At 46.4% G+C, this 14180-nt stretch overlaps 1 protein-coding gene across 1 annotated transcript in view; it reads left to right on the forward strand.

The window, feature by feature from the left end:
* Nucleotides 1-14180, forward strand: part of LOC145347562 (mucolipin-2-like) — a 53286-nt gene that overhangs the window by 11010 nt on the left and 28096 nt on the right. Inside the window, exons 2-3 of the mRNA XM_080195096.1 lie at nucleotides 2883-3102; nucleotides 9742-9915. Coding sequence (XP_080051222.1) covers nucleotides 2896-3102; nucleotides 9742-9915 — 381 coding nt within the window. The 5' untranslated portion in view covers nucleotides 2883-2895. The remainder of the gene's footprint in view (nucleotides 1-2882; nucleotides 3103-9741; nucleotides 9916-14180) is intronic.

The raw sequence follows: 14180 nt of genomic DNA on the forward strand, positions 1-14180 counted from the left end.
ACCCAGTTTTTACCATTAAGCTAGCCCCAATTGCTCATGTTTGGCTCATATCGCTTGATTCTAACCTTACCCATGTAGCTGTCTAACTGCTTTATAAAAGACAAAATTTTACCCGCCTCTACTACTACCTCTGGCAGCTTGTTCCAGACAGTCTCTATGCTCTGTGTGAAAGAATCACCTCCCTGGACCCTTTTGTATCTCTCCCCTCTCACCTTAAACCTATGCCCTCTAGTTTTAGACTCCCCTACCTTTGTGAAAAGATATTGACTATCTAGCTGATCTATGCCCCTCATTATTTTGTAGACCTCTATAAGATCACCCCTCAGCCTCTTACACTCCAGAGAAAAAAGCCCCAGTCTATCCAGCCTCTCCTTATAACTCAATCTATCAAGTCCCAGTAGCATCCTAGTAAATCTTTTCTCCATTCTTTCCAGTTTAATAATATCCTTTCTATAATATGGTGACCAGAACTGTATACAGTATTCCAAGTGTGGCCTTACCAATGTCTTGTACAACTTCAACAAGACGTCCCAGCTCCTGTATTCAATGTTCTGACCAATGAAACCAAGCATGCCGAATGCTTTCTTCACCACTCTGTCCACTTGTGACTCCACTTTCAAGAAGCAATGAACCTGTACCCTGAGATCTCTTTGTTCTGTTACTCTCCCCAACACCCTACCACTAACTGAATGAATCCTGCCCTGGTTCAATCTACCAAAATGCATCACCTCGCATTTATCTAAATTAAACTCCATCTGTCATTTATCAGCCCACTGGCCCAATTGATTACGATCCTGTTGCAATTGGAGATAACTTTCTTCACTGTCCACGATGCCACCAATCTTAGTGTCATCTGCAAACTTACTAACCATGCCTCCTAAATTCTTATCCAAATCATGAATAAAAATGACAAATAACAGTGGGCCCAGCACTGATCCCTGAGGCACATTGCTGGTCATAGGCCTCCAGTCTGAAAAACAACTCTCCACAACCACCCTCTGGCTTCTGTCAAGAAGCCAATTTTGTATCCATTTAGATACCTCACCCTGGATCCCGTGAGATTTAACTTTATGCAACAACCTGCCATGTGGTACCTTGTCAAAGGCCTTGCTAAAGTCCATGTAGACAACATCAACTGCACTGTCCAACTCTACCTATTTGGTTACCCCTTCAAAAAACACAATCAAATTTGTGAGACATGATTTTCCACTCACAAAGCCATGCTGACTGCCCCTAATCAGTCATTAGGCTCAGTGGCCTGCAGTTCCCAGGCTTTTGCCTGCAGCCTTTTCAATCAAAGGCACAACATTTGCCGCCCTCCAATCTTCAGGCACCTCATGTGTGGCTTTCGAAGATTCAAATATCTCTGCTGGCATCCGTAATTTCCTCCTTAGCCTCGCACAATGTCCTGGGATATACTTCATTCGGTCCCAGGGATTTATCTACCTTGATGCGCTTTAAGATTTCCAGCACCTCCTTCTCTGTTATATGTACATTCCACAAGACATCACTATTTATTCCCCAAGCTCCCTAACATTCATGCCTTTCTCAATAGTAAATAGCGATGAGAAATATTTATTAAGGATCTTACCCATCTCTTGTGGATCGCACATAGATGACCTTATTGACCCTTAAGAGGCCCTACTCTCTCCCTAGTTACTCTTCTGCACTTTATGTGTTTGTAGATGCTTCCATGCTATAGACATCAACAGGACCAGAAGATTCTGTTGGCACGGTGGCACAGTGGTTAGCGTTCTCAACCTGAGGGGATCCAGTTTCAATTCCAGAATATCTACGTGGACTTTGCACATTCTCTCCGTGTCTACGTGGGTTTCCTCCAGGTGCTCCAGTTTCCTCCCGCACTCCAAAGATGTGTTGGTTATATGGATTAGCCGTGGTAAATGTGTGGGGCTCTGCGGGTAAGGCCTTGGCGGGATACCCTGTCAGAGAGTCGGTGCAGACTGGATGGGCTGAATGGCCTCCTTCTGCACTGTAGGGATTCTATGATTTGGCAATACAGTTTGAGGATTTCTGAAGGAAAGCAGAAGTGAAAGTTCTGCAGGTGAATAAACCCTTAAACGGGCCGGGCTAAACTCTGGTGCACTTGGGGCTTTTAGGTTTTTAACATGGTCATCTCGAGTTGGTGAGTCATGACATTATGTGAATTATTGCACTCAGAATATTTATAATGTTACGCAGGGTAACACTGGGCAGGCAGCGAGACTACGGGTCTCCGAGCAATCCCGAGGGAATACAAGTCCAGTTTCCTTAAAAGCTGGGAGGTGTCCAGGGTGAAGTGGATGGAATATTCAAATCAAAGTCATTCAGGAGAGAAGATCAGAAGTTCTTCTCACGCAACTGGCACAGTAGAGCATAGTTCCCTCCCACAAAAGGCAACTGGTATCTAAATTTTATTTATTAGTCGCAAGTACGGCTTACATTAACATTGCAATGAAGTCACTGTGAAATTCCCCCCGTCACCACACACTCTGGCGTCTGTTCTACTCAATGCACCCAGCCAACATGCCTTTCAGAGTGTGGGAGGAAACTGGAGCAGCCGGAGGAAACCCACGCAGACACGGGGAGAATGTGCAAACTCCACAGACAGCGACCCGAGCCGGGAACTGAACCTGGGGTCCCCCGGTGCTGTGAGACAGCAGTGCTAACCACTGTGCCGCCCCATCCCAGAATAATTTAAAATCTGCGATGGATAGGTGTTTGCTTTGCTTGAGTAATAAAGGAGATAGAGACAAGGTAGGTGGATGGAGTTTGAAAACAGATCAGCCATGATTGCACTGAACAGCAGAGCATTCTCGATGGGCTGAATGGCCTAGCCTTTATATTGTTCCATAAAAAAAAAATTGATTTGACATTCTTTGCAGGAAGCAGTTGGATATGACAGCGAATAACTTCTCCTTGAACCAAGTGATGGACCTTCAGTTCACCACAATGTCCAGCGTAGACTCAACAGGTGAAGAGCGGAGGCTGAGAGAAGACCTCAACTATTTCTTCATGAGTCCGTGTGAAAAATACAAAGCCAGGCGCCAATTACCTTGGAAGCTCTGCGTGCAAATCTTGAAAATTGTCATGGTAACGGCACAGGTAACAAAAATTGTTGGCATCAATAACTGTGCTTAGCGTTCACCCTGGAGAAAGGTAGAAAGGAACATTTGCCTTTTTATAGCGCCTTTCATGACCTCAGGATGTCCCAGAGTGCTTTACAACCAGTGTTGTAATTGGTAAAAGATAACCAGAGGCTGTTCTCCCCCTTGTGGGCGAGGGCTGACTGGTGGTAATTTAAACTGAGGATCACCACACCTCAGGTGAGGGGCAAGATTGAGAAGGCGGGGCCTTCATGAATAACCTCAGCTGGTGCGGGAATTGAACCCGCGCTGTTGGCATTCCTTTGCACCATGAGCAAACCATTCACCCAACTGAGTTAAACTGACCCTTGTATGGTGGTGTACTATAGGAAACATGGTAGCCAATTAGCAGAGGAACAATGATGTGTTAATGACTAGATGATCTGTTTCAGTGATTTGAGTTGAGGATAAATGTTATCTGCGACATCCCAAGATTACTCTCCTCATTTGCTTCATAATAGCACTATGAGATATTCTATGCCCACTTGAGAGATCTTTCTTTAATGAAAGAAGACACGTCTAACACTGCATCAAGCCCTCAGCCTGTGATATCGTACTCAAGTCTCTGGGAATGGGACTCAAATGCAAAACTCTCTGTTTTTAAAATTTATTATGTTATAGGATGTGAGCCGCGCTGACAAGGTCAGCATTTGTTGCCCATAGAACATAGAACATAGAGCATTGCAGCGCAGAACAGGCCCTTCGGCCCACGATGTTGCGCCGACCAGTTAAAAAGCAATGACCCTCTAACCTAAACCAATCCCTTTTCATCCATAAACCTATCCACGGATCTCTTAAACGCCCCCAAACTCGGCGCATTTACAACTGCAGCAGGCAGGGCATTCCAATCCCTCACCACCCTCTGGGTAAAGAACCTACCTCTGACATCCGTCCTATAACTACCACCCCTTAACTTAAAGCTATGCCCCCCCGTGCTAGCTTTCTCCATCCGAGGAAAAAGACTATCATTGTCCACCCTATCTAAACCTCTAATCATCTTATATGTTTCAATAAGGTCCCCTCTTAGCCGCCTTCTTTCTAACGAAAACATCCTCAAATCCCTCAGTCTCTCCTCATAGGACCTCCCCTCCATACCAGGCAACATCCTGGTAAACCTCCTCTGCACCCTCTCCAAAGCCTCCACATCCTTCCTATAATGTGGGGACCAGAACTGCACACAATACTCCAAGTGCGGCCGCACCAGAGTCTTGTACAGTTGCAACATGACGCTGCGGCTCCTAAATTCAATCCCCCTACCAATAAACACCAAGACACCGTATGCCTTCCTAACAACCCTATCTACTTGATTCCCAACTTTCAGGGATCTATGTACACATACACCTAGATCCCTCTGTTCATCCACACTATTCAGAGTCCTACCGTTAGCCCTTTACTCTACACATCCGTTATTCCTACCAAAGTGAATTACCTCACACTTTTCCACATTAAACTCCAACCGCCACCTCTCGGCCCAGCTCTGCAACTTGTCCAAGTCCCCCTGTAAACTAAGACACCCTTCCTCACTATCCACCACACCTCCGATTTTGGTGTCATCAGCAAATTTACTAATCCACCCAACTATACCCTCATCCAGATCATTTATAAAAATTACAAACAGCAGTGGCCCCAAAACAGATCCCTGAGGCACACCACTTGTAACTGAACTCCATGACGAATACTTACCATCAACCACCACCCTCTGTCTCCTATCCGCCAGCCAATTCCTGATCCAATTACCTAAATCACCCTCAATCCCGTACATCTGCATTTTCTGCAGAAGCCTACCATGGTGAACCTTATCAAACGCCTTACTAAAGTCCATATACACCACGTCAACTGCCTTACCCCCATCCACCTCTTTGGTCACTTTCTCAAAAAACTCAATAAGGTTAGTAAGGCACGACCTACCCGCTACAAAACCATGCTGACTATCTCCAATCAATTCATTACTCTCCAAATAACTATAAATCCTATCCCTAATAATTTTTTCTAAAACCTTGCCCACAACAGAAGTAAGACTCACCGGTCTATAATTCCCGGGGAAGTCTCTGTTCCTCTTCTTAAACAATGGGACAACATTCGCCATCCTCCAATCCTCCGGCACTATACCTGTGACCAACGACGACCTGAAGATCAGAGCCAGAGGCTCTGCAATCGCCTCTCTTGCCTCCCAGAGAATCCTAGGGTAAATCCAGTCCATTTCAGCAGCCCTCAAGCCGAGTGGCTTCCTAGATCCTTTCAGAGGGCAGTTAAGAGTCCGTGGGCCAGACTGGGTGAGCATGGCAGATTTCCTTCCATAAAGTGGACCAACGTTACAACAACTGATGATCGGTTCACCATTACGGAAACTAGCTGTCAATTCCAGCTCTTATCCATTGAACATTAACTTCCGCCAGGATTTGAACCTCCGTCTCCAACAATTTAGCCTGGGAATCTGCGTCATCACCAGAGTCCAATGACATGAACACTATGCCACCGTATTTGAAAGTTTTGAAACAGCTCCTATCGACTCAATTAAAGGGTTAAGTTTTATGATGTTCAGATGAAGTTGACCATCTTTCCACGTGGATCCTTTACCCATTTAACCTCCCTTCTCCTGCACCCCCTCTAACCTTAACCCTAACCCACCCCCCAACCCTAACCCTAACCTTAACCCTCCCCCATCCCTAACCCTAACCCTCCCCGCAACCCCATCCCTAACCCTAACCCTAACCCTCCCCCCAAACCCTAACCCTAAACCTCCCCCCAACCCTAACCCACCTCAATTTGAAACTATCCAAAGTTCTATCACACAAGTATGAGTTTTGAAATTAGTTATGAAGGAATGATGTACACTGTTCACTTTGCTAACAGCAGCCACACAGCTTTAGAGTGGAAACATCATGTGGAATTCTCCCATCTGGTATTAAGTTCCTTGGTGGGGATGGGAATATGGAATGTTTCCCACTGAGGATGCCAGCAGGAAACAGTGACACACCTTCCAGCCCTGACCTCGTTAATTATGTACTGGAGGTTTGGCACCATATTCTGTGATGGTGCTCATCCTGGCATCATACCCGGACCCAATATCGAAAAGATGCACAACATCACAGAAGAAAGGGGTTTGATCTCTAGGGACACTCCGAGGCAGGGAGCTGGAACTCCTCAGGGATACAGAGCCTGGAAGATCCACCTGTAGTTGCTCCCCTGACTCCTGGCTGCGGGGTTCCGGGGTACAGGGTGGTTGCAGCCTCCATTCCCAGCTCTGGCGACAGACACAGGCATTGTTCAGATGGGTGGGGACCTCTACACACTCCTCCTCCCACCTCCACCCCCCCCACCCCACTGTCATTGACGTGCCCGGAAGATCTGCCAGGTGTAATTTGTGACATTAAAAGGTCAGAGGTAAGAACTTGGTTATTGGTGAGATAAGGTGAATGGTTACCTTACCCTGACTGGGTGGCTGGGGCGATCTGTACGGGGCAGTGAGGGATAACGAAAACACTTGCAGATGATTCATGTTGCTCCCTCTGTCCCAATTATCGCGTTACTCTGTTACAATAACAAAGTAATTTCACGTCAGCGTAAGACTGATTTTGGGGCCCCCTATCGGATTCTTCACCCAGGCTGCTAGCAGAGGCTTGAGAGAATTCCACTCCTGGTGCTGACAGGTCGGATATTTAGGACTGAGATGAGGAGAAAATTCTTTGCTCAGAGGGATGCGAGTCTTTGGAATTCTCAGCCCCTATGAACCGTGGATGTTTGGCCTTTGAGTATGTGGAAGACTGAGTTTTTTGGATATGAGAGAATCGAGGGATGAAGCTGCGGATGAAGACGAGCCATGATTTTGTTGAATGATGAAGCAGGGCTGGTGGGGCCAAATGGCCTGTTTCTGCCCCATTCGCTGAAGTCCTTCAGGGCTTTGTGGTCCCCGTGACGTGCTTTCCAGCGGAGGAGGAAGCTCACCATTCTCCACTAGCGGGATCTTCCTGTCCCAGTGACATCTACAGTGTTTAGCCTGGCTTGCCCATTCTGCCGATGGAGGGGGGTAGCTTTTGGTGGGTGTGGTTTGTGCTGGAAAATCATGCCCTTTATGTTTAGTTTTAGTTGTTCATTTATTCATCCATGGGCGTCACTGGCTGGCCAGCATTTATTTCCTATCTCTGGTTGCCTGAGGGCAGCTGAGTGTCAACCACATTGCTGTGGCTCTGGAGTTACATGTAGGGTAAGGACAGCAGATTTCCTTCCCTAAAGGACATTAGTGAACCAAATGGGTTTTTCCAACAACCGACGATGGTTTCATGGTCATCAGTAGATTCTTAATTTCAGATATTTTTTATTGAATTCAAATTCCACCATCCGCCTTGGTGGGATTTTAACCCTGGTCTCCAGAATATTAGCTGAATTTCTGGATTAACAGTCTAGTGATATTACCACTGGGCCTTCCCTAGTTAAGAGCAACCATGATACTGTGTGATTGGAGTCACTGGTTAACGATGGCAGATTTTCTTCCCTAAGGAACATTGGAAAAACGCACAAATTTCAAGGTTGTCTTGGCTGAAAATATCTCACCCAGATATGTTTTTAAAATCAAATCTTCAAGCTTCCGTGCTGATGTTTGATGCTAAGATGTGAACCATAAATCCAGTAACATAATCACTGCACCAGTACACACATGATGGCCAGCGTCCTGCCACTTGAGATAACGCACTGTGTCAAACTGAAGCAGTTTTGTTTGTTTGAGTTTGGATGAATTTGCTACAGTTTGGTCACAAAGTCATCACGTGTATATTAAGAAAAAACCTACCTATCGCCAATATCTTCTCCCAGCGTCACCCGATACACAGGTTCTAACGTTTCCCCCCATGGAGGAGCTGGGCTACATTTGGATGTAGACTGTTTGTCGTGTGTTTTGGTTTGTAAATATGGCAGTCCACTGTTTTCAAATGTACTCAATCTTTATTCAAGAGTCCCAGCAGCAGCTGTGAGGGGTTCAGCTGAGGAGCCATTGCCATCTGGAACTCAGAATACGCTCCAAAAGACAGAGTTCAGGTTCACAAAGCTCCCACAGTGATGAGAAGGACAGAACAGAAAAGTTACCCACGAAAGAAAATAAATTGGTTTACTCTTAGCTCAGGAAGACGTTCCGTTGTAACCAAACAGCTCCTGGAAAAGTCAAATGGGAATAAGATCAGGAAGACCATCCAGCACTGACCGAGCGACTGGGAACGGCAAAGACTCCCCCTTCGTAGACCCTGAAAAATCCTCCTTAAGACCATCTGGGCTGTTGAATAATCTCAGCAGGTCTGGTTATGGTGAGAGAAACAGGGTTAATGGTTGGAACTTTCCCGCTCTTCACAGTGGCAGGATTTTCCAGCCCCGTCGATGGCGCAAACCCGTGCGGGTTTTGCAGCGCCAGGGGGAAGATTGAATGGGAAACCCCACTGGCAATGGCGGCAACAGAAGATCCCACTGCTGGTCAATAGCGGCCTACCTCTAGCTGCCATTGTTGAGTTTCGCGCAATCAATATTTAACATTTGTTTTGTTCTAACAATAAGCATTGCGCAAGTAGATTGCCCTGACCCTGACCCTTCCCCTGTGCCCAACGTCTCCTCATCCCTCCCTCCCTCCCTCTCCTCTCCCTCCTTCCCTCCCTCCGCCCTCCTCCCTCTATATGTTCCTATTGAGTTCTAGCCTGTTCGATTTTTCCTGAAGCTTATAACCTCTCAGATCCCCTATTCTGGTTCAAAAGGAGTGAATACTTGTTTTATTATGACATTAACAATCTCATTGTTAATCATTATTATTGTCAATGATCTTGGTTTACATCCAATTTACAGCACAGTAACATACCATTCAGCCCACCCAATCCATGGTAACATTTAGGCCTACTCCCACCCTACTCCACCTTAATCTCATTCGATTCCTTTCAACCTTGTCTTGCCATCTTTACTATTTGCCTCAACAAATCCTAATTGTGGAGAGTTTGCCATTCTCACTACTCATTGGATTAAGAATTTTAATACCATAGAATCCCAACAATGTAGAAGGAGGCCATTCAGTCCATCCAGTCTGCACTGACCCTCCAACCAAGCATTCTAACCAGATCCACCCACCACCCTTTCCCTGTAATCCCCTGTATTTACCTCACTAATCCCCCCTAACCTCCACATCTTTGGACACTAAGGGGCAATTTAGCATGGCCAATCCACCTAACCTACACATCTTTGGACACTAAGGGGCAGTTTAGCATGGCCAATCCACCTAACCCACATACCTTTGGACACTAAGGGGCAGTTTAGCGTGGCCAATCCACCTAACCTACACATATTTGGACTGTGGGAGGAAACCGGAACACCCGGAGGAAACCCACGCAAGGAGAACATTCAAAGTCCACACAAGGCCAGAATCAAACCCAGATGCTGTGAAGCAGCAGTGCTACCCACTGTGCCCCCGTGCTGCACCTAACTCGAGGGAAGGTGTCACTGCCCTGGATCTTTAGCAAGGAAGGAATGGCGGATGGGGGGGTGGTGGGGGGGGTAGGGGAATTCCAGTTTGTGACAAATCTCTGAATTTGCCAGCATTTTGATTGAACAGCCAGCAATGTGTGTCTTTCAGCTGATTTGCTTTGGCCTGAGCAATCAACTGGTTGCATCATTCAAAGAGGAAAATTCCATCGCATTTAAACACCTCTTCCTGAAAGGATACCAAGACACGGATGAGAATGAGGGCAGCTTTGTTCTTTACACTCAGCAGGACGTCTATGACAGTGTTTCTTATGCTATCAATCAGGTATACAGTCAATCCAACTCTTTATATATGTGAAATTTTCCAGAAGGAAGATTGGAATAATGTTGAACATATTTGATTTGGTTTGATTTATTATTGTCACATGCAGACAGTGAAAAGTATTATTTCTTGCACACTATACAGACGAAACATAGAGGAGGATGTAGTGTTACAGTCATAACTTCAGGGTGTAGAGAAAGACCTACTTAATACGAGGTAGGTCCATTCAAAAGTCTGATGGCAGCAGGGAAAAAGCTGCTCTTGAATCGGTTGATACGTGTCCTCAGATTTTTGTATCTTTTTTCCCAAACAGAAGAAGATGAAAGAAAGAATGTTGGGGGTGTGGGGGGTCCTTGATTATGCTGGCTGCTTTTCCGAAGCAGTGGGGAATGTAGACAGAGTCAATGGATGGGAGGCTGGTTTGAGTGACAGAGTGGGCTTTGTTCATGACCTTTTGTAGTTTCTTGTAGTCTTGGACTGAACAGGAGTCATACCAAACCGTGATACCATGATGTATAGTTGCCGGCGTTAGACTGGGGTGGGTACAGAAAGAAATCTCACAGCACCAGATTAAAGTCCAACAGGTTTATTTGCCCCCCAACTGCCCCCCAACAGGGGGGGCAGTTTAGATCAGAGTTGAGGAGGAACTTCTTCACTCAAAGGGTGGTGAATCTCTGGAATTCTCTGCCCGTTGAAGTGATGGAGGCTGCCTTGCTATATATATTTAAGTCACGGGTAGATAGATTTCTGATAGCCAGGGGAATTAAGGATTATGGGGAGAAAGCGGGAATGTGGAACTGATCCACTTCAGATCAGCCATGATCTTATTGAATGGCGGGGCAGGCTCGAAGGGCTAGATGGCCTACTCCTGCTCCTATTTCTTATGTTCTTATTTGGTTACACGAGCTTTCAGAGTGCTGCTCCTTCATCAGGTGAATGATAATAAAGGAGCAGCGCTCCAAAAGCTTGTGATACAAACAGAAAGAATGCTTTCTATAGTGCATGCGTAAAAGTTGGAAAGAGTTGTAGTGGACATGCCAAATTTCCTTAACCTTTTAACCAGTTCTTAGTCACTGTGGTAATGTAGGATCTGAAGCTTGTGTACAGAAACGTCCCACAAAGAACAATGTGATAATGGTGTAATCAATTGGGATCAATTTACTCCTCTAACCTGGTAGGGAGATGGGAACCAGGAGATAATGAGAGAAGAACATCCTGGTGCACACAGAATTGGGAGAGACAGAGAGCACAAGAGTAAGAAATAATACATTAGTAGGTGAAGTCAGATTCGAAGGGAATGTCGTGAAGGTCTAGATGAGACTTAGTGTGCAGATCTGTAATGCAGGTACACTTTTAAAGCTAGTAAGCTGCAGGTAGCCGTGGTGACGAGGTGTTAACAAAAACCGGGCTCAAAATAGGACAGGACTGCGTAACTCTTTGGATAAAATGTGTTCAGGAAAGACAGGGAAGGGAGGATAGGAGGATGGGTGGCAGCATTGATTAAGGAGAATCTTACAGCGCTGGAGAGACAGGAAGTGCTGGAAGAGTCAAGGTCAGAATCTAGTTGTTTATAATAGAGGTGCCCTTACACTTTGGATTTATACCATTGGTGCCATCACAGGGTGGACCAAGGTAAGGTGCTCTTTCAGACAGACTAGATGGGCTGAAAGGCCACCTTCTGCGTGGTAGGGATTCTGTGGTTTCTGGAGTGCATTCAGAAGGATTTCAATGAGGATGGGAATGTTGCTGAATCAGGATTTGGGAATGGGGTTGGGTTAAGTGAATCAAGTGTCAATGGGGAACTTTGAGAGGGTAGTTGACATTGAACATAAGAACATAAGAAATAGGAGCAGGAGTAGGCCATCTAGCCCCTCGAGCCTGCCCCACCATTCAATAAGATCATGGCTGAACTGAAGTGGATCAGTTCCAGTTTCCCACTTTCTCCCCATAACCCTTAATTCCCTTGTCTATCAGAAACCTATCTACCCGTGTATTAAATATATTTAGCGAGGTAGCCTCCACCACAACAATGGGCAGAGAATTCCAGAGATTCACCACCCTTTGAGTGAAAAAGTTCCTCCTCAACTCCGTTCTAAACTGCCCCCCCCGCCTTATCTTGAGGCTGTGCCCTCTAGTCCTGCTGTCCTTTCTGAGCGGGAAGAATCTCCCTACCTCTACCCTATCCATCCCCTTCATTATCTTATACGTTTCCAGAAGATCCCCCCTCATCCTTCTAAACTCCAACGAGTACAAACCCAGTCTATTCAGCCTCTCTTCATAGTTCAACCCCCTCATCTCCGGAATCAGCCTAGTAAACCTCCTCTGCACTCCCTCCAAGGCCAAAATATCCTTGCTCAAGTGCGGCGACCAAAACTACACACAGTACTCCAGCTGCGGCCTCACCAGTGCCCTGTACAGCTGCAGCAAGACCTCCCTACTTTTATATTCAATCCCCCTCGCTATGAAGGCCAGCATCCCATTCGCCTTCCTGACCACCTGCTGCACCTGCAGGCTGGGTTTTTGCGACTCATGCACAAGGACCCCCAGGTCCCTCTGCACCGTAGCATGCTGCAGCTTTTCACCCTTTAAATAGTAATCCCCCCTACTATTATTCTTGCCAAAGTGGATAACCTCACACTTGCCAACATTGTATTCCATCTGCCAGGTACAATGTTGAATGGTAAAGTTTAGATTAACTATTGGAAAGGACAAGGAAAACCAGAGTGTTTCCCACTGGCATTAGCAGAGCCCGTCATTCCCCCACTTCTAGCATTTAAAAATATTCATAAAACATGAATTGTAGATTGTGAGGAAGGGTGTCATAGTCTGCAGGGAGACTTAGATAGGTTGCAGAGCTGGGCCGAGAGGTGGCGGATGGAATTTAATGCGGAGAAGTGTGAGGTAATTCACTTTGGTAGGAGCAACAGATGTGTCGAGTATAGGGCTAACGGGAGGACTTTGAATAGTGTGGATGAACAGAGGGATCTAGGTGTATGTGTACATAGATCCCTGAAAGTTGGGAATCAAGTAGATAAGGTTGTTAAGAAGGCGTACGGTGTCTTGGCGTTTATTGGTAGGGGGATTGAATTTAGGAGTCGCAGTGTAATGTTGCAACTGTACACTACTCTAGTGCGGCCGCACTTGGAGTACTGTGTGCAGTTCTGGTCCCCGCATTACAAGAAGGATGTGGAGGCGTTGGAGAGGGTGCAGAGGAGGTTTACTAGGATGTTGCCTGGTATGGTGGGGAGGTCCTATGAGGAGAGACTGAGGGATTTAGGGTTGTTTTCGTTGGAAAGAAGGCGGCTAAGAGGGGATCTTATTGAAACATATAAGATGATTAGAGGTTTAGATAGGGTGGATAGTGATAGCCTTTTTCCTCGGATGGAGGAAGCTAGCACGAGGGGGCATGGCTTTAAATTAAGGGGTGTAGCTACAGGACGGATGTCAGGGGTAGGTTCTTTACCCAGCAGGTGGTGAAGGATTGGAATGCCCTGCCTGCTGCAGTTGTAAATGCGTCTAGTTTGGGGGCGTTTAAGAGATCTCTGGATAGGTTTATGGACGAAAAGGGATTGGTATAGGCTAGTGGGTCATTGTTTTTGTAACTGGTCGGCGCAACATCGTGGGCCGAAGGGCCTGTTCTGCGCTGTAATGTTCTATGTTCTATGTTCTATGTTCTATGTTCTAAAACACGCTGGCCATGAAACCCTGATCTCACCATACAGGCAAGAGGGGGATCCACGTTCTGCCCTCCCCCCCCTTTGTTTTTCTTTCTTTCTTTTCATGCTTTGAATGCGTCTCGAGCCTGTCTTCCTCACCGCAATGTTTATAAACATCCTGCCTTTGATTGACAGGCTGGATCAATTACCCACTAGCCAGGAGGTTTCATTTCTTTTCTGACTGAGGTCAACATCGGCCTCGAGCCCGAGTCCACCCAAGCCCCAGATCCCTTGGGGGAGCCTCCCTCTGCAGCCTGGCAGTGACAGTAGGGCAAATGGGCACTACATTTACCTCCTTGCCCCCCCCCACCCACCCGTCAAGAGTCCAAGACACGAGGTTGAGGTTTATCAGGACCTGCATAAAATCCCACCCGATGGGCTTCCCCCTGGGGTGGAGGCGGCATTCCCAGACTCCGGGAATGAAAATACAGAGAAGCCAGTAGTTAAGCTGTTTGGTGAATCCCTTGTAAAGAACACCATCTGTGTGGCGTGACCTGTTGATACTCAATGGTTTGAATGGTCATCCAGTCTGTTTTACCAGGGCAAGGTGCT

The sequence above is a fragment of the Carcharhinus amblyrhynchos genome, chromosome 9 (genome assembly GCF_965287045.1).
Source record: "Carcharhinus amblyrhynchos chromosome 9, sCarAmb.v2.hapA, whole genome shotgun sequence".
NCBI lineage: Eukaryota > Metazoa > Chordata > Chondrichthyes > Carcharhiniformes > Carcharhinidae > Carcharhinus > Carcharhinus amblyrhynchos.